The sequence below is a fragment of the Bipolaris sorokiniana genome, assembly GCF_000338995.1.
Source record: "Bipolaris sorokiniana ND90Pr unplaced genomic scaffold COCSAscaffold_2, whole genome shotgun sequence".
Taxonomy (NCBI): Eukaryota; Fungi; Ascomycota; class Dothideomycetes; order Pleosporales; family Pleosporaceae; genus Bipolaris; species Bipolaris sorokiniana.
Window position 1 is genome coordinate 2,768,294 of NW_006911896.1, and position 22,937 is coordinate 2,791,230.

General features: G+C 50.9%; 8 protein-coding genes across 8 annotated transcripts; 4 read left to right on the forward strand and 4 right to left on the reverse strand.

Moving 5' to 3' along the window:
- Positions 1-145: 145 nt before the first annotated feature.
- COCSADRAFT_178603 (uncharacterized protein) lies at positions 146-5,871 on the reverse strand. The gene is made up of 2 exons (XM_007698161.1): positions 1,735-5,871; positions 146-1,686 (listed from the first exon to the last, which is right to left on the reverse strand). Exons 1-2 carry the CDS (start codon positions 5,812-5,814, stop codon positions 403-405), a joined length of 5,364 nt encoding a protein of 1,787 aa, XP_007696351.1. The 5' UTR covers positions 5,815-5,871; the 3' UTR covers positions 146-402.
- Positions 5,872-6,242: 371 nt separating this feature from the next.
- On the forward strand, positions 6,243-7,976 carry COCSADRAFT_277404 (uncharacterized protein). The gene has a single exon (XM_007698162.1). It carries the CDS (start codon positions 6,332-6,334, stop codon positions 7,826-7,828), a length of 1,497 nt encoding a protein of 498 aa, XP_007696352.1. The 5' UTR covers positions 6,243-6,331; the 3' UTR covers positions 7,829-7,976.
- COCSADRAFT_277405 (uncharacterized protein) lies at positions 7,977-8,676 on the reverse strand. The gene has a single exon (XM_007698163.1). It carries the CDS (start codon positions 8,511-8,513, stop codon positions 8,124-8,126), a length of 390 nt encoding a protein of 129 aa, XP_007696353.1. The 5' UTR covers positions 8,514-8,676; the 3' UTR covers positions 7,977-8,123.
- A 119-nt stretch (positions 8,677-8,795) lies between these two features.
- Positions 8,796-13,603, forward strand: COCSADRAFT_135094 (uncharacterized protein). The gene is made up of 2 exons (XM_007698164.1): positions 8,796-13,235; positions 13,293-13,603. Exons 1-2 carry the CDS (start codon positions 8,865-8,867, stop codon positions 13,341-13,343), a joined length of 4,422 nt encoding a protein of 1,473 aa, XP_007696354.1. The 5' UTR covers positions 8,796-8,864; the 3' UTR covers positions 13,344-13,603.
- A 415-nt stretch (positions 13,604-14,018) lies between these two features.
- On the forward strand, positions 14,019-17,560 carry COCSADRAFT_109876 (uncharacterized protein; the record flags this gene model as incomplete). The annotated part of the gene is made up of 2 exons (XM_007698165.1): positions 14,019-17,269; positions 17,344-17,560. The coding sequence occupies 2 exons, from the start codon at positions 14,019-14,021 to the stop codon at positions 17,462-17,464; spliced, it is 3,372 nt and encodes a 1,123-aa protein (XP_007696355.1). The 3' UTR covers positions 17,465-17,560.
- Positions 17,561-18,014: 454 nt separating this feature from the next.
- On the reverse strand, positions 18,015-18,943 carry COCSADRAFT_168056 (uncharacterized protein; the record flags this gene model as incomplete). The annotated part of the gene is made up of 4 exons (XM_007698166.1): positions 18,015-18,071; positions 18,123-18,328; positions 18,379-18,764; positions 18,870-18,943. 4 exons carry the CDS (start codon positions 18,941-18,943, stop codon positions 18,015-18,017), a joined length of 723 nt encoding a protein of 240 aa, XP_007696356.1.
- A 245-nt stretch (positions 18,944-19,188) lies between these two features.
- COCSADRAFT_277430 (uncharacterized protein) lies at positions 19,189-21,010 on the forward strand. The gene is made up of 3 exons (XM_007698167.1): positions 19,189-19,476; positions 19,715-19,798; positions 20,088-21,010. Exons 1-3 carry the CDS (start codon positions 19,285-19,287, stop codon positions 20,934-20,936), a joined length of 1,125 nt encoding a protein of 374 aa, XP_007696357.1. The 5' UTR covers positions 19,189-19,284; the 3' UTR covers positions 20,937-21,010.
- Positions 21,011-21,084: 74 nt separating this feature from the next.
- COCSADRAFT_168058 (uncharacterized protein) lies at positions 21,085-21,423 on the reverse strand (the record flags this gene model as incomplete). The annotated part of the gene is made up of 1 exon (XM_007698168.1): positions 21,085-21,423. The coding sequence occupies one exon, from the start codon at positions 21,421-21,423 to the stop codon at positions 21,085-21,087; it is 339 nt and encodes a 112-aa protein (XP_007696358.1).
- Between the last annotated feature and the right edge of the window lie 1,514 nt (positions 21,424-22,937).

Sequence of the window (22,937 nt, forward strand, 5' to 3'; positions counted from 1 at the left end):
CAACAATGGTGGCTTGTAGAAATCTTGCGGGGGAAAAAAGCTTACATCCTACCCCTACTCTAATGTGACTGGGCAAAGTGGAGACGACGAGTGTCATTAGATACCTGTTTCTCTCTCTCCCTCTTTTTCACAGTCATGACCTAATGCAGTAATGAATATTATTCTTGAAAAATCTTGGTCTTCTCCTCTGTGCATATAGTATACATCCATACTCCCGTAACAATGCATGCTATGTCATGACTAGATGACTAAAGAGAGAGAGAGGGGGGGTATTCAGTTCGAAAAAAAAAGAAAAAAGAAAACACAGGCTAGGGGAGAGACAAACATTCATCGCCCTTGCAGAACTTGACTACATGGCAAATCAAACATGTTCCCACCACATTTCTATTTCTCATCAATCCCTCAGGTAGGCATGGCCATGATGGATCCCCATCCACCACCTGCCGGCCCCCCGCCTCCGCCTCCGCCAGCACCTCCACCCCTGGGTCTACTACTGGCCCCTGCAGAAGCCCTACTGCTAGACCCCCTAGCCGCACGCTTCTTGACCCCGCCAAAGCTCTTGTTACCAAAGTTCCCTGATGTCCTCTTCTTGAATGTCCCCTTCTTCTTGTATCCCGATCTTGACGCCGGCGCTTTAGCTGCAGCCTTGGATACGGGAGCTGCTCCCCCGCCCAGCTGCGTGTATCGGTTGTTGAAGTCTGCAACGTCTGCGTTTGGAGCGTGGCTGAAGTGATGGCTTGTATGTACCTCACCATCCTCGTCGTCGTCGTAATCAAGATCACCATAAGATGAGTCGTCTGCGAACTCCTCGGCATTGGTGATTGGAGCATCTGCTTCTTCTACTTCGTCGTCGTCATCATCATCATCGTCGCCGCACAGATCTACAACAAGCCGGTGGTTCTGATCATCCACTTCTTCATCGTCGTCATTATAATCGTTATCGTCATCGTCAATCTCATAGACAGTCCGAGAGCTTTGAGCTTGCTTGTTGCGAAGCTGGGGATTGCGAGGAACCGGTGTATCGTCTCCATAAAAGTTCCTCGTGTTGTTGATTAACTTCAAGAACGACTTGCCGTAACGATCTACCATCTCGGGTCGGATACCCGGTATGGTCTTCATTTCGTCTAGATTTCGTGGCAGATCAAGACCCATTTCACGAAGTACTGTGTCTGTGAAGATGGCCTCGCGGTGACCCTTTCTCTCTTGTATGCTTGTTCTCATCCTCTTGGCCCCGGTCATGAAATCTCTTAGGACATCGCTTTGCAGCTCAGTGAGCTCCGCAGTCCGCTGGTCTGTAGTGATGGGAGTTCCGAGTTTCTTCGCTTTCGTTGCTTTCAATGGCTTGGCCACACGTACGGGTGCAAAGCCATCATCGTCGCCAATAACAAAACCGTCGGCTTGAAAACTACGATTGGCCTGTTTGCGGCTAGGATGACGTGGTGCATCAAAGACATCTTCATCGTCGTCGTCATCATCCTGGTTGTAAGCAAATGACCTTATCGTTTGCTTGTTCCCCCGCACAGGAGAATCAACATTGGTTGATGGGAACTGCGTTTGCTGTTTTTTCGTCTTCTTCGCAGCAGGCGCTTTCGAAGATGCCTTCGCAGATGCTTTGCGTGGTGTGGAGCGTACTTGCAACTTCAGCTGCTTCCGCTTAGTTTCGTAGTCATTGCGTGTCGAAGCAGGCTAAGAACGTCAGTAGGCGAAATACACATCAACACACGGAGTACATACATGTAGGTAGCTGGTTGCAAATCCAACCTTGTTCACCTTGCTCTTCTCTTTAAGATCACCGGCGTCCAGCAGTTGCTGAAAGATGCGCTCATTGTCACCCCTGTCTAGGTCCTTGCCGTAGCCCCATCCGTATTCTTTCAATCCAGCACTCTTGATCTTGGCACCACCGGCACCACGGAAGGCATCTACGCATTGGTGCATTGTGACATTGTCCTCGTGGATCCGGCTGACAAGCTTAATGGCCATGGCGGCGTATTCTGTAAGGTCCTTTGTAACGAACGTGGCATCCGACCGGCAGTTGTCACATGTCGAGTTGCACTTCGAGGCATCGAATGCTTCACTAAAGTATCCGAGCACTTGAGCGCGTCGACAGTCGGCTTTGTTCTCGCAGTATTGGATCACAGTTCGTAGCATGTCACTTAGCCGTTGCTTCTGTTCTCTGCTGCCCTCGCCCTCATCAATCATCTTTCGCAAGATCCTCGAGTCCGCATACTGGTAGTACAGGTAGCACTCTGACCGCTTACCATCACGACCAGCACGTCCAGTCTCCTGATAGTAGCCTTCCAAACTCTTTGGTAGTGAGTGGTGAATGACATATCGTACATCAGCTTTGTCGATACCCATACCAAAGGCAATTGTGGCCACGATAACGTGATACTCGTTCTTCTGCCATTTGCGTTGAACGTCAGACCGATCGGCCGAGTCCATTCCGGCGTGATAATGGTAGGCACGGATACCCATCTCAGACAACTTTTGGGCTACTTGCTCGCAGCTCTTCCGTGAGAGGCAGTAGATAATACCAGATTTTCCAACATATCGCTCCTTGATCAGGTCCGCAATATTGTTGATAATACCTTTTGCTTTCGGTAACACTTCATAGGACAGATTGGGGCGATTGAAGCTCTGGGAGAATTCCCGGCAGCCTTGGATACCAAGATTGGATACCACATCGGAACGGACAAGTTTGGTAGCAGTTGCAGTCAGCGCAAGCACGGGAACTCCAGGAAACTGTCGAACAACGTCTCCAAGTGCTTTGTAGTCTGGTCGGAAATCATGACCCCATTGGCTGACACAATGTGCCTCATCGATGACAATTCTGGCAAGGTTGCCTCCAGAATGCAATTGCTGGAAAGCATTGATCATTCTCTGGTTCTTACTAAGCATCTCGGGTGTCACGTAGAGTATCTGGATGAACTGCTGAGGATCCCTTTCGCGCAAGCCGTCCATGATCATTTTCTTCTGAGCTGCGGTCGACTCTCCGTTGATGAGGAATGCCTGCATGCCGAAACGCTGTCTGCAAGCCTCAACTTGGTCTTCCATCAAACTCAATAGCGGAGAAACAACTAGGGTTACCCCGTGTGTCTTGCCTGAAGCGATAACCGAGGGAAGCTGGTAGCAGAGCGACTTTCCTCCTCCGGTAGGCATCAGCACAAAGCAGTGATCGCCAGCTAGCGTGGTGTTAATGGTCTCCAATTGCCCAGGCCGGAAACCTCTCAGACCGAACCGACGAATGAGTGCCGTCCTCAGATCTTGGGACCAAGGAAAGTTCATTCCAGGGTGGTTCTTGGCCGGCATGTTCAGTTGCAGCTTCTTCGGTGATGCTTGTTGATTTTGTTTTGGCGCGGCTTTGTTTGGGGAAGCTTCACGGAATACCTCGCGAGTGTTTGTTGACGGGTTGGCTCCTGTTCGTTCACCTTTCCAATTGAAGTTGCCTGGTACCTGGTTCTCGATGTTGTTGATTTCATGGAACAATTCATCATCATCCGCACCAAACTCGTCATCATCACTTAGCTCAATGGGCTGGTGGAGCTCACCCATGTGATGAGTAAACAGGCTCTCATCTTCCTCAAATTCCATGTCTTCGAAATCATCAGGCGTGTCATGATGGGCTGCTGGCTTTGACTTTTTCGGAGAACGCCGGTGTTCTGGCGTCTCAGGTATGCGGTGAGATCGATCTTTTGGCATGTGGTTGCGCATGCCTGTCGCACCATTTTCCGTACGGAAACGAACACCCAGGTTTGGATGAGGTAGCGGCGAGGCAGCCACCTGTTCCTTGGCGAATCGTATGCGGCGAGTTGGTGTAAACACTTCTTCAACAACAGGGTCGCTATGCTTAGGATACTGTGTTTGAGGAATCCGATTTGGTCCTGATTCCTTTGAATCATCCAGGAATGATCGCACTGGGCTTGTTTGAGTCGACTGGATGACCACGTTGCGGCTGCTCTTCGACTCTGCCTTTACAACAGACTTGGGTTGCTGCTTGATGGCCGCCAGGTCCAGCAGATAATACATCTGGATCTGGATGTCCTCAATCATCTTAAAAAGTCTGCTGAGAGTTTCGCCATCTGCTGCGTCAAACTGACCCATGTCCAAGTCGTCTTCAAGTTTTTGCTTCACCTTTTGCCGCTCATCTACAAGGTCACTATGTTTGGTCTTCAAGACCATCAACTGCTCTACCGCATCCTTCCGTGAGCGAGCACGTCCCATCCTTTCCTGTTCGCTAGGGTCGGGTATACCATGCTCGGAGACATGGGCAACAAAGGCAGCGCGGGCATCTTCCCATGCCAGACTCGCCGTGTTGAGATGGCTTTGCAACCTTTGACCCTCAGTTTTCAAGAATGCATCAATAGTGATTTTGATGGCACTCTTTTTTTCCTTTGATAATTCTGACGAGCTTGGGATAGGCTTGCTGGGCGCGGATACTAACAGAGGTGCAGATTTGGTGTTCTTCTTAGGGGATTGCGACTTCGCTGGGGTAGGAATGGAGTCTTGCTCAGGTTGGTATGGACTGGGACTTCGTAAGACCTTCACTGGAGAACGTATGGGTAGCTGTGTCTGGCTCGCAGGCCCAGCTGGATTTGACACTGGCGTCTTTTCACGTAGCTTTTTTCTCGGAGGCGTAGGTGATTTTGTCCGAGCTTCAGTATCAATGTCCATCTCGTCTATTACGCCAAAATCTTCGTCTTCAGAGTCCATCACCGCATGCTCAACTCTCTTAGTAGTAAGCGCGCGCGTATGACCTGATTTAGGTACCGCAACTTCGGCTGCGCAAGGCCTCGTCTTGCTAGGGCCAGGGCTACGAGTCTGCTTTCCCATTTTGCGAGCTGGAGCATTTTCTGAAGGCACACGACTCAACGGTTTGCGCTTACGCGGTTGTGTAGATGCCGCCTGTTCTGCTTCTGCTATCCGTCGTTCCTCCTCTTCTATTTGTAACATTGCTTCCATATCGTCTTCCTCAGCGTCCGCAGCTTGCTCTGGTGGAGACTTTGCACCCCCCGCAACAATCGAATATGGTGGAGGCGGACTATCCGGAGCCATGACCATGTCATCGATATCAGGAAACTCGTCATCGTCGTCGTCGGGCTCTGGGGCGAGCGTAGGGGCTGCTCGAGTCGACCTAGGAGACTTAGCGTGCCGGAGGTCTGCCTCAAACTCATCGCTCTTCCGTTTTCGTCCTTTGGGGGTGCGCATTGGAACTGGCGAAGAGGGAATCGCATCATCTCCAGTAAGATCAATGGAGTCAACATCAATCGGCTCCATGCGACTCATTCCAGCAGTGCCATACTGTGAAGCGGGCACTTCCATGTGTCCGTTGATATTCCTCGAGGTTATCGGTCGATCTTGAGTGCTTTCTAAACTGACCCTTCCCGGCTCTGCTGCGTTGTTCCTCTCATTCCTTGCCCTGCTTGGGGACGCTGAGTACGATACATGTTCTGGTAAGCCTGCTACTACAAGTCTGGGTTTCCCGCTTGCCGGCGTAGCCCTCAGTCTTGCCATATCCGAGGTCGTGCCCTCAGCCTCTGGAGGGTTGTGTATATCGATTGCCCTCGTTGGAGCGAGACTGCGGGGTAGGACGGGTCTAGCAGTTTGAGGTGCTGATTGGGGCACTGACACAGAGACAGGCTGGGGTTCATTGTATGTCGTTTGCGCGTCCGAGTGCGAAGAATATTGCGGTGAGATTGTTGCCGAACTCGTAGGCTCAGCGCTGGCTTCGTATGCCACGAGTGATGACGCGGGAGGAATAAAGGGCTTCTCGTTAACCAACCACTGGAGGTGTTTACTAAGATTGTTCCGAGGCATGAGAGCGTCGCATCGTCGGTATGGGGTTCCGCATTGATGTTTTACACGTGCATCCACAGCAGCGTCACGTTTTAACGGGCGTGGTGTGGCGACATCACTATCCGCACCCTTGACCGTGTTGTGCTAAGTCCGCAACACGCGCCGCGCTAGCGCCAAATCACGTGCGGGCGTCACCTCAAACTAGGATCTAGCATTCTCTATTACCATGGACAACAATGGCACCATCACGGCTTTGGTCTCGGCAACCTTTGACATTCGCCCGCATCCTTACAATTCCCGGATGTATGCCGTTAGAGTGTTACTTGCAGAGCCATGAATTGCTTCCAGTAGTCTCGTAAGCTGGCCTTAATCGGAATTAGGCATCCTTCGGATTCAAAGAACCGTCGTAGTAAGAGTCATGTGTTCATGTACCACTCACGTCTTCACCCCACGGTAGGCAGCATAGTTCGTTTCTTAGGCACGCCGCAACCCCACCGCCATCACAGAGATTGTTTGCAAGCAACGCCAGCCCTGCACCATGGAAGTCCAAAGCCAGGAAATATTCAATCAGCTCGCTGTAGAGATTGCAAAAATACACGTGCAGCCACCACCTGAGGACGTCCTTCCATCTGGCGATACATTGAGCAGTGCTCGTTCCAAGCTCCAAACCCATCTTCCCACTAAGGGGGTAGGTCTTGAAGAAAGCATACGGCACCTACGCCAAGACCTAGTCCCAGCATTCAACGCCTCTTCTCGCTCCCCTAACTACTACGGCTTCGTAACTGGTGGAACCAACCAGGCAGCGGTCCTTGCCGACAATTTGGTCACAGCATTCGATCAGAACGTGCAAGTGCACTTACCCAATGAGACCATCGCCACAGACGTGGAGGATCGGGCACTGTCTTTGCTTTGCGAGCTGCTGAACTTCGAGCCCTCGCAATGGCCCCATCGGATCTTTACTACGGGTGCTACAGCAGCCAATGTTTTAGGCCTCGCTTGTGGACGGGAATATGTGATTGCTGAAGCTTCCGCACACCGTACCGATGCTGAGAACAGCGTTGGCGAAGTTGGTATCGTAGAAGCTATGCGCAGAGCTGGCATAGACGACATCCAAATCTTGACTACTGTACCACACTCATCGTTAAGCAAAGCTGCAAGCATCCTGGGGCTTGGGCGAGCAAGTGTCAAGTGCCTAGGTCGCTCAGACGCACCGCACAAATTCGACATGCAGCTACTCAAAAAGTCATTGGAACTACCGGGTGCCGCATCAATCGTCGTGGTGTCAGCTTCGGAAGTCAACACAGGTGTCTTCGCTACATCAGGGCTAGAAGAGATGCAAGAAATTCGCAAACTGTGTGACATGCATGGGGCATGGATACATGCCGACGGCGCATTCGGTCTTTTCGGTCGAATCCTTTCGTCCCCCGCTCACTCTTCCATCATAGAAGCATGTACCGGTCTGGAACTGGCAGATTCGATAACCGGTGACGGACACAAACTCCTCAACGTGCCCTATGACTGTGGCTTCTTTCTTTCTAGACACCGTGCCATGGCTGAACGTGTATTTCAAAATCCCAACGCTGCCTATCTTGTCTCTGGCAACGGCCCCGATACCATCATGTCACCACTGAATATTGGCCTGGAGAACTCTAGGCGTTTCAGAGCTCTGCCGGTGTATGCGAGCTTGGTGGCATATGGAAGGGACGGATACCGGGATATGCTTGAGCGCCAAATCCAATTGGCACGTGGAATCGCGCAATATATTCAGGAAAGCAGCCAGTACGAGCTTCTTCCCCAGAAAGAAGCTTCTCACGAAGATATTCTGAGCGGAATTTTCATCATCGTGCTGTTCCGTGCAAAGGATGAGGAAGTCAACAAGCAACTCGTCGACAAAATCAAGGCAACAAGAAAGATTTACGTTTCGGGCACTTCGTGGGAAGGAAGGCCAGCATGTCGTTTCGCAATATCAAACTGGATGACGGATATGAACAGAGACTTGCCAGTCATTAAAAAGGTGTTACAGGACATTGCTTAGGAAAAGAACTCGTTATCACCCTACATCAATCCAGTTTTACTATATGGGATAGACTGGTGCTGTGCAAAATATCGACCTTCTCAAATGTCTTCAATTTTATACACCTCGTATGCAGGCTCTTCATATGGATGTGCTCTGTCTCAGTCAATATTTAGTACTTTACTGTATAAGTGAACTCACTTCTTCAATGCTTCGACAGCCTTGATGGCTGCGTCACGCCCCAGACACAGCGTCTCTACCCTATATTCATCAACCTCTTCTAGCTCGCCAACTTTCCCGATCTACCCAAACATTGTCAGCCTTCTGCTTTGGTTCTACACATGTATATAGAAAGCCCAACACAACTTACATTTGGATTGGCAGCATCACCAGGCCTGAACTGTCCGGTACCCCTAGTACAGAAGCATACCTCAGTATATCCACCCGGACCTGGGTAGCGTCCTGCACCAGCGCTGAAAACAGCAGTCTTACAAGCGCCCAAGGCTGAGGGAGGCACGAAGAAGACAAGCTTGAACTTTTGCAGGGCAGATGCCATGGGGGCAGGGCAGCAGGATGGTGAGAGAGAGTAGGGCAATGTTTTTGATGATACTGAGATGAAAATATTTGAGGAGAAGAGGCTGAGGCTGATCAGGCCATGATAGATACATCTGCCGACCACGAGTAACACTGTAGTGGGGGCCGACATTGTTACTGTATCACCTACGGCGCCCTACACAAAGTTGACATGTTGACATCGGGGTCATGATGCCTATTCCGTCCAACTAGCCAGCAAATATTGATTACAATCCTCGATGATCTATAAAAACGTAATAGTGGACCACCAATGGCCAAAATATCCCTTGTTGAAGGGGCGGACTATGTGGTTCACGTCCCTGAGGCCAAATGGACGCGTGGGGCGGCCGCGGGGTTGACCCGTGCTTAGCGTGGTTTCCTCGAAAACAAACAATGGAAGGCGCAGGGCAGCAATCAGTCAGAAGACCCGAGGGACACACGGCCTCTATATCACGACTAACATACACGCACAGCGACACCGACAATGTCTTATGAGACGCCCAGGAAGTCGACGCGCGCCGCTGCGACACGTCGAAAGGCGCCTGTCATTGAGGAATCAGATGGCGAGGAGAATGGGACACCAACCCCGGAAGTGAAGGAAGAGGAAGAGGAGGAATTCACACCAGCACCTGCGCCACTCAAGACTGGACGAGGGAGGGGGAGGCCAAAAAAGGCTGTGGCCCAGGGCGAAGATGCAACACCCAAACCAGCTACAAGGCGGCGGCCTCGCATTACCGAGTCTGCGGAGCCTACACAAGCATCAAGTCGTGCAGTGGAGAGCACCAGGGCCTCTTCGCCTCCCAAGGCAATGCCCAAGAAGCGTGGGCGGAAGCCTCGCGCTTCAGTTGCTCCGGTGGAGCCAGTCGAGGAATCGTCCCAGTTACTCACACCTGACCCCTCTGTATCCCCTGAGCCTGAGCAGGCCTCCGAGACCACAATCGCACCTAGCTCGCCTCAAGCCGACGTTGACGGCGATACGATTATGACTGACGCAGCGCCTGTTCCTGAACCACAGCCAGAGGTTGAGCCAGAGACAGAGCTGGAAGCAAAGCCCGAACCCGTTGCTGAAGTTACACAAATAGAGGCGAAGGAGGAGACCCCCATACCAGAGCCTGAAGTAGAGACTCAGCAACTAGAAGAACCACAAGCTCCGGCCAAAGGATTGGAAGATGCCAACGCGCAGCAAACTATGCTCGAACCCATTGATATTGTAGTCAAGAGGCGGGCGGCTGCCATACCCTCTTTACATGAGCCTGCCCCACCAAAGCAACGTACAGTGATCACCTGGCTCGTTCTAAACAACTTTAAGAGTTATGCTGGTCGGCAAGAAGTGGGTCCATTTCATGCCTCATTCTCTTCGGTTGTGGGACCCAATGGTTCAGGCAAGTCCAATGTCATTGACTCGCTACTTTTCGTCTTTGGTTTCCGCGCAAACAAGATGAGACAGAGCAAGCTCTCGGCCCTGATTCACAATTCGGCTGCTTTTCCAAACCTGGACTTTTGTGAGGTCGAAGTCCACTTCCAGGAAGTCAAAGATCTTCCTGACGGCGGGCATGAGGTTATCCCAGACTCACAGCTCGTGATTTCGCGAAGGGCTTTCAAGAACAATTCGAGCAAATACTACATCAACAGGAAGGAGTCGACGTTCACTATTGTCACAAATCTACTCAAGGATCGAGGAGTTGATCTGGACCACAAGCGCTTTCTCATTCTCCAGGGTGAGGTCGAGTCTATTGCACAGATGAAACCAAAGGCCCAGGGTGAGCACGATGACGGTCTTCTCGAGTACTTGGAAGATATCATTGGCACGTCCAAATACAAGACACCAATTGCAGAGTCTGAAGTGGAAGTCGAAACCCTGAACGAAGTCTGCCGGGAGAAGAGCAACCGTGTGCAACACGTGGAAAAGGAAAAGGGCGCTCTAGAGGAGAAGAAAGACAAAGCCCTAGCATATATCCGGGACGAGAATGAGCTAGCCTCGAAGCAGTCTACCCTCTACCAGATTTACGTTTCCGAGTTTGATGATCACATCCAGGTCACCCAGGAATCCGTCACTCAGCTGCAGGCTCAGCTAGACGAGGAACTCCAAAGACATCAGGGTAGCGAGGAAGAGATCAAGGAACTCGAGCGTCGGTACAAGAAGGGCTCGAAGGAGTGCGAACAACTCGAAAAGAAGAACCAGGAATTCCAGAAGGAAGTGGCTCGTATCGACAAGGAGACTGTCAAGTTCGAAGAGAAGAAAAAGTTCCTAGCTGGCAAGCAAAAGAAACTCGAAAAGACCAAGGAAACTAGCTACTATGGCCGCTCGGAGGCGGAGAGTCTCGCAAAGCAGTACTCTGCTGATCTCGAACGCTATGCTGAAGAGATCGCTGAACTCGAGGAGAACATGAAGGTTGAAGAGAAGGAACTCGAGGCTATTCGAAAGAGCTTGGCAGGCAAGACGCAGGGTCTTTCGGACGAGATCGCAGCAAAGCAAAAGTCCTTGGAGCCTTGGAAAGCGAAGATCAACGAGAAGCAATCAGCCATTGCTGTCGCGCAAAGTGAGCTTGATATCATGCGCGAGCGCGAGAATGCGGGTGCCAAGGGTATCGCCGATGTCGAAGCCAGGATTGAAGGCTTGGAGGAAGCCAAACAAGCCAAGACTGCAGAGCTTGACGAATGCAAGGCTGAAAAGAAACGAGTGGAGAAGGACATACAGAAAACGCAAGCCAAGCTCGAAGAAGTTACGCAGAAAGAACCTTTGTTGAGATCGAAGCTTTCTGGAGCAAGAGCAAAGGCTGACGAGGCTCGTGCAAGTCTTTCTTCTGCTCAGACTCAGGGCAATGTCTTGACAGGCCTCATGCGCTTGAAGGAATCTGGACGTATTGATGGCTTTCATGGTCGTCTTGGTAATCTGGGCACCATCGATCAGAAGTATGATGTTGCCATATCGACGGCCTGTCCACAGCTGGACAACATGGTTGTTGATACTGTGGAATCTGGTCAGCAGTGCATTGAATACCTCCGAAAGAACAACCTTGGTCGCGCTAACTTCATCCTACTGGACCGTCTTGCGAAGCGCGACATGTCGCCTGTTCAAACTCCAGAGAACGTACCTCGTCTCTTCGACCTTGTCAAACCCAAGCATGAAAAACTCAGGCCCGCCTTTTTCCAGGTCATGACAAACACGCTTGTAGCTGAGGACCTGGATCAGGCTGAGCGTATTGCGTATGGTGCCAAGCGATGGCGAGTTGTTACCCTGGATGGCAAGCTCATCGACACAGCAGGAACCATGAGTGGTGGTGGAAGTCGTGTGGTAAAGGGCAAAATGTCATCTAAGCTTGCGTCAGATGTCTCAAGGGACCAAGTTGCCAAGCTTGAACAGGATCGAGATACACTGGAGCAGACCTTCACAGAGTTCCAGCAAGAGCTGCGTGAGCTAGAGACAAGACTGCGAGATCTCAATCAGCAAATTCCCGAGCTGGACACCAAGGCACAAAAGCTTGCACTCGAGTTAGAGAGTTTCGACCGCAACATTCTCGACTGCCAACGCCGCATCAAGGAGCTGGGCAGCGAGCAAGCGTCTACTAAGACGGATAAGGGTCGCATATCATCACTAGAGAAGAGCATTGCTTCGATGGAGAAGGAGGTTTCCAAGCTCGGCGCCGAGACAGAAGACATTGAGGCAGAGATCAAGGCCCTACAAGACAAGATTATGGAGATTGGAGGTGTCAAGCTACGAAGTCAAAAGGCCAAGGTTGATGGTCTGAAGGGTCAGATCGATACGCTTACCGAGCAGGCTTCAAACGCTGAGGTTTCCAAATCGAAAGAAGAGAAGCAACGCGCCAAGCACGAGAAGGCGCACAACGACGCCGTCAAGGAACTGGAGAAGCTTGCCGCCGAAGCCGAGAAGGTTGAGGGAGATATGGCCTCTCAACAACAGGATGTCTCTGGAATACGACAACAAGCTGAAGAGGCACAAGAGGAGCTTGAGACCAGAAAGGAAGAGTTACAGGTCGTCAAGAATGAGCTTAATGAGAAGATGACCGAACTCAACGAGACACGTGCTGTCGAGATCGAGATGCGCAACAAGCTCGAAGAAGGACAAAAGACTCTTCATGAGTTCCAAAAGAAGCAGGCCTACTTCCAAGACAAGTTGAGCAAGCTTGCGTACAACAGTGCAACAGACCTAGGCGAAGAGCAAGAAGGCGGCAGTGGCGGCGAAGGTCTACCTTCCTATAGCAAAGACGAACTCCAGGATATGGACAAGGCTACTCTCAAGGAGCAAATTGCGCACCTGGAGAAGAAGAACGAGTCTACACAAGTTGATCTGTCTGTTCTCGCCGAATACCGCAAGCGTGTGGAAGAGCACGCTGCACGCTCAGCAGACCTGGCAACTGCTGTCAGTGCACGTGATGCTGCAAAGCATAAATGCGAAGAGCTTCGACGCCTACGCAAAGAGGGCTTCAAGGAAGGCTTTGACATCATCACAGCACGCCTCAAGGAGATGTACCAAATGATTACCATGGGTGGCAACGCCGAACTTGAGTACGAAGATACGCTCGATGCCTTTTCTGAAGGTATCCGTTTCTCCGTCATGCCTCCTAAGAAGTCTTGGAAGAACATTAGCAACTTGTCTGGCGGAGAGAAGACGCTGTCATCCCTTGCCTTGGTATTCGCACTGCACCATTATAAGCCCACGCCGTTGTACGTTATGGACGAGATTGACGCCGCGCTGGATTTCCGAAATGTGAGCATTGTCGCCAGCTACATCAAAGAGAGGACCAAGAACGCGCAGTTCATAGTCATTTCACTCCGAAACAACATGTTTGAACTTGCAAGTCGGTTGGTCGGTGTTTACAAGGTCAATCACATGGTAAGTTACACGATGATAAAGTTATGGTGGCTTGAACACTAGCTAACAACGCGACAGACAAAGAGTGTTACGATTGAGAACAAGGATTATATCAACGCCCAGGCATGATTGGAATGAATAGCAGTGTTATGTCTTCTCAATATGGGCGTTTGGGTGTTTGGGAAATGGTATCACGAGAGATGCGTTTGGTATAGAGCAAGTTGGGGTTACGATACCATAAGGAGATGTCCACGGCTTGGTACTTGACGACTGATGCAATTTTGATGTTGTCTTTCTTGGATGACATTACCTATTAGATGTTTGTTGAATATGACAATAACATTCAGATTGTCGTCGCGATTGTTTGTTAATTGTATTATATCATGCGGAGCGGAAGTTGATGTCCGCGAACCTTCACGCTAATCGAACCGCTCATTGAACGACGCACGGACCTATTCGCCGCGGCCTTCGAACTTGTGAACCGCGACTCCTCCATCAGTTGCACACGACAACGAGCCCGTTGGCCACACCGACTGCGGCGGATCGAAATCACCAGGAGATACATCGGAACCACGGTCGCGACGAGTGCACCAACCGGACCGATTGCCTTTACCACGTGTCACTGGATTTCGAGCGCGGTGGCAGCGTGAATGACGGTACGCGCACCCCTCGGTCCTTCACCAGCCCCGCGGTGCATACTTCGCTTTTGCCCATAATTTGCGCGGCTGCAATTATCCCAGAATCGATAGCGAACTTAATACAGTCTGACTTCACCCTTTGAAGACGCCCACATCGCACGCGACCATGGACGACGAGCACAACCCAACGGCGAGCAGCCACAGCGACGCAGCGGAGGATGAAGACTTCGCAAGAATCATGCGCCAGGCGCAGATGGGGGCGGCGGAAGGCGAAGAAGACTTGCTAAGTGGCATCGCTTCGCGTCCACTTGAGGCTGGCGAAAAGGCGGATGATGCCGTGGATTACGAGGATATTGGCGATGATGATCTGCCTGAAGAAGAGTTTGAGTCGGGTGGAGGCGACGACGCTGGTATCAACTTTAGCGGAACCACAATGCAGGACTCCGGTGGCACACTCGATAACGGCGATGTGGATATGGATGATTTGTTTGGCGATGGCGATGCACAGGACGACCTTTTCGGTGATGACCCAGATCATTCAGATCCTACACGGGAAAACACACAACACAAAGACGACCCACTTACATCCATCGAGGATCTAGTCCAAGAAGGCTTCAACATGGCTAGTCAGGACAAATCGCAACAGAGCAACCGCACCAATGCACAGACGGCGACTCAGGAGGAAGAGGACGAGGAGGAAGACCCAGAAGTGCGCGAGCAGTTGGCCCTGTTCGCCCAGTCTCTTCGCAAGAAGGACGAGATGGCGGATGCACCTAAAAAGACATCAAGAGAGGAATTTGAGAAGATTTGGCCCAACTTCGAGGCAGACAAACCGCCACGTTTCTTCAGCCTTGTACCACGAAAACGCGCCTTCTACATCCCAAAAATCCCGCCAAAGGCACCAAGGCCTTTCCAAATGAACAAACTTACTCTGGATATCGCACCGGACCAAGAGAAGAGTTTTCGATTACATCCCACAACCACCACCAAGTCCGGTCGGCAACAAGAGGAGGAGCAAGGCGGAATCATACAGATCACGAGCACTACAGAAGATGACGGTGATGGGAACGAGCAGATGGATTTCGATCACTTCGATACAATTGACGATCACGAAATGATTGGCAATGTATCATGGAGTAATCTCAGAATTGCCTGTGAGGACTGGGAAGTTCCAGATGACTCAAACGCTGCAATCCTTTCCGAGAATGGCCAAGCACCAACTCCACCTGATAGTATCAATGCTGGGCAGTCACCGAACAAGAAACGCAGGCTCGGAGACCACGACCAGCCCATTCAATTTTCTGTGTACGATCACATGGATTTGCCCACTTGGGACGATCCTGAGCTGGAGACGGCGAAGCTGTCAAAGAAGATTCTCTTGGACATGAACGACCCTCATCTCCTGTTGGATGTACAGCAGCCGAGTGCAGAGCCTCCAAAGCCTCGAACGTTGGGTCTAGGACTCAAGCGTGATAGTCGCGGTAGTCTTGCGAACCCCATGTTCAAGCGCTACAATATTTCCAATGATGAGGCATACGACGCGCTCAAGGAGAGCAGCCAACAGAAGGTCCGTAGTACCATTGGACACATGAATGTTGAGCACAGTCTGCCCGCACTGAAGTTGCAGTACCCTTTCTACAAGGTTGCACTTTCCGATCGCGAGCTTCGATCTTTCCATCGGCCCACCATCACATTCAAGCCTGGTGAGCGAGCCAGTATCTCGTCACTCAAGTCTGTCAAGAGGAAGCACAAGAAAAACCTCAAGCCATCCGAGGCCTTCGCCACCGCAGAAGATCTCAACATTGGTGACAACTCAGATCTCCTCCTCGCCGAATACTCCGAGGAATACCCTACCACTTTGTCCAACTTTGGCATGGGTATCAAGATCCTTAATTACTACCGGCGGAAAGACATGGAAGATACGGCACGTCCGAAGCCGGAAGATGGAATTGGAGAAACTTCGATTCTGTTACCGCAGGATAAGAGTCCTTTCTCTCTGTTTGGCCAAGTTGAGCCAGGCCAGCAGGTACTGACGCTCCATAACGCCATGTATAGAGCGCCAGTGTTCAAGCACAAGCCTGAAGAGACCGATTTCCTTGTTAGCAGAAGCTGGACTGGGGTTAATGGCCCCAGATACTACATGCGAACTATTCCCAACCTTATGGTGGTTGGTCAGCAGTTCCCATCCGTCGAAGTGCCTGGTACACATGCCCGAAAGGTTACTGAAGCATCGAAGAAGCGACTCAAGATGCTGGCGTTCAGATTGTACCGAAAGGGACAACAGAGAGGAGCGCGACAACCTTGGGTTAGTAACGAAATGATCAAGCAGCATCTTCCCGGTACTGAAATTGCGCAAAATCGCTCTCGAATGCGCGAAATCATGAAGTATCAAAAGGACATTGGTACTTGGGAGCCTGTGCCTGGCGAGACTGTGCCCGAAGAGCCAATTCTGCGCACTTGGATAAAGCCGGAAGACGTTTGTCTTATCGACTCCATGCATGCTGGTGACAAGCAGCTTCAGGATGCCGGTATCAAGTCGAATGAGATCCGTGATGATGACGATGAAGCAGACAATGAGAACGCCGATGTCAAGTTGGCACCATGGAACACCACGAAGAACTTCTTAAATGCATGTGCCGGTAAGGCTATGCTGGAGCTTCATGGAGAAGGTGACCCTACTGGACAAGGCTTGGGTTTTAGTTTCATCAAGGTTTCGATGAAGGGTGGCTTTAGGGATGTTGGTGAGAGTGCAGCTGATCGACTTGATAGCAAGAAGATGAAGGAACTCGGCGGTCACAGCTACAATGTACAACGCCAGCAGGTTATGTATGAGAACGCTATCAAGCGTATTTGGAATAAGCAGAAGGAGAGTTTGTCTGCTCAGAATCCGCCTTCCGATACCGAGGACGATGTCGACACAGCCGTGCCTCGCAACAACCTCCCACGTCAACGCTCTGAGATGGGAACGCCAGCTACAATGCGGCATGATGACGAGACAATGTCGCAAATGTCTCGCAATAGCAATGCAGACAACCGCGGCAAGAAGCTCAAGATCACGCGTACCATCAAGAACAAGTACGATGAGTATGAGGACGTCACGGAAATTATCACAGATCCAGCTGTCATTCAACTTTACATCAAGCACAAGCGCCAAGAGCGTCTGTTGAACATGCGTATCGAAGACATCAAGCCTACCGGCGACCCCGAAGTAGACAAGGCTCAGCAGATCAAGCTCAAAGCCGAACTCGCCCGTCTCGCCCGCAACATAGAGCGTCGCGAGGGTCGCGAAAAGGCAAAGGGCCTACACAAATCGCAGACAGGCGAAGGAGGCGTAACCGGTGGACCAGGAAAGGGCGGAGCAACACCTCGCAAGTGCGCAAACTGCGGCGAGGTTGGCCACATCAAGACGAACAAAAAGTGTGTTAAGAAGTTCTCTGAGATTCTTTCCTCTCTTTTACCAATTGAATCGTTTTTTGCTAACAGCGTTTTAGGCTTTGTCCTCTCCTCAATGGCCAGAGGAAACAAAATGACACTTTCAAGGATGCGAATGCTGCGTCGCCGGCTACTGCGACTGTTCCTGCCACTCCTTCTTTTGCCGGTTCGCCGTCTTGAAATCGGGGCCTGTCTTGAGGATCGCTTTTATGGGTCTGTCTCTTATCATGATGGTGTAATCACGGCACCATGTCGCTGTTACTCGTCAGCCTTGCGTTCACGTTGGTATGAGATAGAGATGTGGTACAAGTATCACCTTTCCAACAAGCGCATTTGCGCTATGATGTGCGGAACAGTCATGAGGACGGCTCCTTCGTGTATATGCAAGTACTGAAAGGAATATCATGCTTGCCATCTGCCTGATCCAGGGCTGGGTTGTTTGGATTCTACAGAAGGTGTGGTGAAACGCTGAGGAAGCGTGTTACATGTTATTCTTTCTTTCTTTCTCCCCTTCTCAAGAAGAAAATTTTCTTTCAAATGCATAGCGACGGTGTTCTGGGACGCTGCATTTAATTTCCATCACGCAAAAAGGGACAAATTTTTATAGTTGTCGGTACATAGGAGCAGTGCAGACAGAAAACTGAGCCCAGGTTAGACAGGGAAGTTATCAATTATTGAAGAGCTGTAGGGTCGAATAGGAAGCTATGAGACACTTTGTCTGGTGAACAGTCTATTCATTTTCCTGCTCCATCTCGAAATCAAAGTCTCCAAAATACACACATAGAGCCTATCTCCATTAATATCTCTATTAAGATTGCAATAAGCCATTTTCACTTACCTTACTAGCACCCATCATAGCATAATGTGCCACCTCGAGCTTCTTACCATCATGACCATATCTGGCAATTTGATTGAGATCCGATGTCCTCGGCAGATACAATACCACTTCGTTGCTCACTTTGGTGAAGGCTTTGTAGAGCTTATCAAGATTGTACGGCTCCATCTTTGTCAGATCAAAGACATTCTCTGCACCGTACTCGGTCCCTGCACCTATCAGCTTGCATATCAACCAGAACAGCGTCATCACTACAAACCTCCCCACGGCGGACTCGCAAACACCACAACATTCTTCTGACCCGAAAACCTGTTGATCGCATCGAAGCAATCCGCATTCAGCCAGAAGATCTTGTTGCTCACCCCATAAATCTCAGCATTGTGCTTTGCGCACTTCAGCGTCCTCGCATCTTTCTCAATCGCAAACACGCGTTCCCACCGACCAGAGCGCGCAAGTGCAATAGCATTACCGCCTACACCCGCAAACGCGTCGACAATGACGGTCTTTTCCTTGGGTGCAGACTCGGCAATGTGCGCGGCTATCTTGTTGGCTATGGGTTCTGGGGTTACGCCGAACCAGGCGTCTTCAGTCATCCAGATGCCTTGGTCGTAGTTTTCCCAGATTTTGAAGCGTTGGAACCAGTATCTGTGCAACTATCAGAACTATTTGTTTTTTCTTCTCTATTTTCTATTACAGAGATCATGTCATAGGTGAATATGGAAGGGAGGGAGGCGGGGGGGTAAATAATACTTTTTGAGGTGTTCGGGGAATTGCTCGACGCGGGACCACTGGTCTACGCCGTTCTCGTCTCCATTGTCGCTCATCTTTAGAACAGGTATCTTCTCCTATTACTCGAAGAGTACTGTAACCACAGAGGCCACGTAATGAAAATTCGCAAAAGAAAAAAGAAAGAAAAAAAGTCAAAGTTCCGTAGTCAAAGACACCAGCAAAGGTAGACCGACCACAAATAGTGAGAAGCAACAATCCTGAGCCCACCTTACCGTATCTAGACTAGTCTCACCCAGCACGATTCCCCTTGCTTGCGTCAAGCCACATGTTATATCGAGCCATCTAACACTCAAACTTTCCCCCAATCCCCACTCCACACACATCGCCTCTACAAATCAAAATAGCAGTATAGCATCACACACACGCTCCTCTAGGCATGTCCGTCTTCGGCGCCCTAAACCGCTTCATATCGCGGCTCGACGCGGCACCCCTCCATGACGACGCCAGCCAGCAGCACCAATCGTCGACGAATGGCGCGTATGGGTTCCAGGTGCTGCGCAACGCTAATCTGGAGATTCCGCTCGAACCGTGGTTTGATTTTGTGATTGGGATTAATGGGAGGACTATCGTGAGTTTTTTTTTTTTTTTAAAATTCTTTTTAGTGCAGTTTTTATTATTATGAGAGGAAGATGGGAGAGAAAGAGCACATGCAAGGGCAAAAGGGGAAGACGGCGAAGAGAGGGGATGGGCAGGCAGGTATGGAGGGGAAGGGGAAGAGGAGGAATGTCGGATGAGAAATGGATGTAGTCTAAAGGAGCCGTGTTTTAGGATGTGTATATTTGCTAATCTGTCATTTTCTTGCACAGGATAATCCGGATCCCAATCTCTTTGCGACGGAGGTGCGGAACTGCGCCGGATCAACCATTAGCCTAGGCATTTTCAGTGCAAAGGTACGTACCATGGTGTTTCATTAACGGCGGCAGCGGCTCTTTGGGTCTGTGTGCTTCTTTCTGGTCGACTAAGTACCTAAAGCCGCATTGAGTGCGTCATATCTATTTGTGTACCTCACGGGAGATTTTGCTTTTATGCAACGGACATTTTCCAAAAGCATATTTTATCAAAAACGTCCCGAACACGCCAACCGGCTGTCATAGATAAGCTTTTTGTTTTGATTGTTTTTTTTATTCGTCTATTTATTTTGATTTCCAAATTACGGGAATCTAACTAAGCCGTTCGTAGGGCCAGAAGATTCGCGAAGTCTATCTTCAGATCCCAGCAGATCAACCCACGCTAGGAATTGCCCTGCAATGGTCACCGCTCGCCGTTGCAGAAGATGTCTGGCATATCCTGGATGTAGCCCCGAACTCGCCCGCAGATGCCGCAGGACTACTTCCCTACGGTGACTACGTCATTGGCAGCCCCGAGGGTCTCGTACGCGGCGAGTCTGGACTCGGGGAGCTTGTTGAAGACTTTCTAAACAGGCCGTTGAGACTCTATGTTTACAACCACGAGTACAACGTGACCCGACCCGTTACTATCACGCCGACGCGAAACTGGGGCGGTGAGGGAGCACTGGGTTGCGTCCTCGGGTTCGGTGCGCTGCATCGTATTCCAGCCGGTCTAGATGAGCCTCCGCCAGCTCCTGGGGAAACCTTCTTCTCGGCAGGCGATGCTAGTGGAACTACGTCGTTGGACGAAAAACGTCCCTTGGTGTCTTCCGTGGGCATTCCTGCTCAGTCGGGTGCACCAGCTGAGCTCTTCGTCCCAGCCAACATGGCGCTACCGGCCAAGTCGCCTCCTCCCCAAGGTACCGCACCACCGCCTAAAAAGAAGGGCAGAGCGCACCAAGTGGCCAGTCCGGCGACTGGTGGCGGTGGACTGGATGACTACTTCAAAGAAGGCGAGCAGAAGAGTCTGGAGCAAGACTATGCACCGACAAAAGGCAGCGGTGTGCCTCCTCCGCCCAAGGCTGGCGGGCCGCCTAGAGGTCCTCCAAAGAGTGGTGGTGCAAGTAGAACAGGTACACCGCTGCAAGGCGGCGGTGACGCTGAGAGTGCAACTGGTGCTGGGACAGAAGAGACGGCATGATTAGACTACGTTGCATGTTAGTAACGGTCAAACTTGATCGTTTCCAATGTAGAATACTACAATTGAAAACAACAAGAATCAAAAGCAAAAAAAAACATACCTTTCGACATGACCATCCTTTCTTTCTCCAATCCTTCTTCTTCAATCTTCACTCCTCAGCCTCAAAATCCAACTCCTCCCTAAACCGACTCGTCCGCTTTGTCATCGTCACCATCTTCTTCTCCACAACACTCTCATTACTGCCCTGGCCTCCATGATGCGTCATAAACGAGTCCGTCCGCTCCTGCACCTGCGGCCGCTCCCCCGCCGTAGCATCTACAGCTGTCATGCTGCCTGAGCCTTGCTTGCGGCCTCCCAGCCGCTCAAATGATGACGAGGGCGAGGAAGCCTGGGGCGAGATGGGGGATTGGACTGGTGTTGTGTCTGGGGAGGAGGAGGCGGAGAGTGAAGTTTTAAGTTTGGTGGTTAGGGTGCGGAAGATGGGCATTTTGTCGGTATGTGTATGTTTGTGTGTGTAGGGTTCAAGTTGTTGTTAGGTTGTTGTCGTAGTAGTAAAGCTGGATGCCAGTGTGTATAGAGCGTGTGCATGTATTGAGTGGTGCGCGTGCGTACGTGTTGTATGCGCGTAAAAGGGGGGAACTGGGTTATCGTTGGGGAAGTTTATATGTATCAGATAATAATATTGACCGAAGGTATAGACCAAAAAAAGGTTCTAGATTTCTGGACTTTTTTTTAATTCACCGTTCCAGGTACACACGGCAAGGTTAATCGCCAAAACGGAGACGGATCTGTATACCGGGATGGGGCGGCGGCGGGGACACGGTACGAAGGGGGGGCAACGGGAGGGATACGAAAGGTTAATGCAGAAACACGCGAGGGCACAACCTCGTACCTAAATACCTTTTTTTGTTTTTGTTCCTTTCGCCTGCCTGCCCGCCACCACTATATGCAGCGTGAGATAGAGAACCCACCCCCTCCCTAATTTAGAGGGCACGCGAGCGAGCGAGGGGCGGCGGCGGACATATGTCAGGGGTGTGCGTGTGTGACTTTGAAGCGTTACCCGCACTTGCCCGCCCCGCCGCCGCCCTCCTTCCCTAATTTCCTTAATTGAACTAGTAACTAATTACTCCACAACACCGAGCATACATACTTACATACCACATGGTCAACCGCTCCGCTGTTCGTCCCCTGTCTTCCCGGTAATGGAGGGGGGGGGCTGGCCAAACGCCAATCAGTATGCAAAGAAGGTAAGACGGCGGTGGTGGATGTCTCTTGGCACAGGGAACCTGGCGTTTGAAACTACTGCGCGTGTTTATTGATCAAAAAAGCTCGAGGGTACAAGTACGTTAGGCGCAACTTTCTGGCGTTTTGGCCTGGCGGGCTCCGGTATAAAGCTAGCGGCGTCGGGGTTGGGTTGGTCCTGCCCAGCCTGGTTTAGTATCGGTGGGGTTGGGCTATTTCTTTTCTTTCTTTGGCGGTTGGTTGCCGCAGAGAGTAAGGATGAGGGGGGACCCACAGCGGCTACAGTAGTAAGTAAGTAAGCACATGTTTGTGTGTGTGTCGTGCATTTGCCTGGTGTGCCCCAAGGGTTATTGAATGTGTGTGTGTGTCGCGGTGTGTGGGGTTGGGGGCACCTGCAAAGGCCAGACCCTGCGCTAGAAGCGCCGATCGGGTCAACTGGGGGCGTTTTTATGTATGTGTTTCGTTTACTTTGCGTGAAGGTTCCGCGGCGGGGAGCGAGGAACGGAAACAGGGGGACGATAGGAAATTGCCAACGGTTGCCCGGACTGTTTCTTTGGTTTCTGCAACATAAACTGTGGAGATATTTTTTATGGGGAGGGTGCATCATGGGAAAATGCGGGAGCATGACAATGGCAATGACATTGCATGAGCTTTGCACAAACCAAAGCGGATGGTCGACACATGACTTGTGAGATTGGCGACGATCTGCAGTTGCATGGCGGTATCATCAAGAAGCAGAAGCGCTTCTTTCGTCAAAAA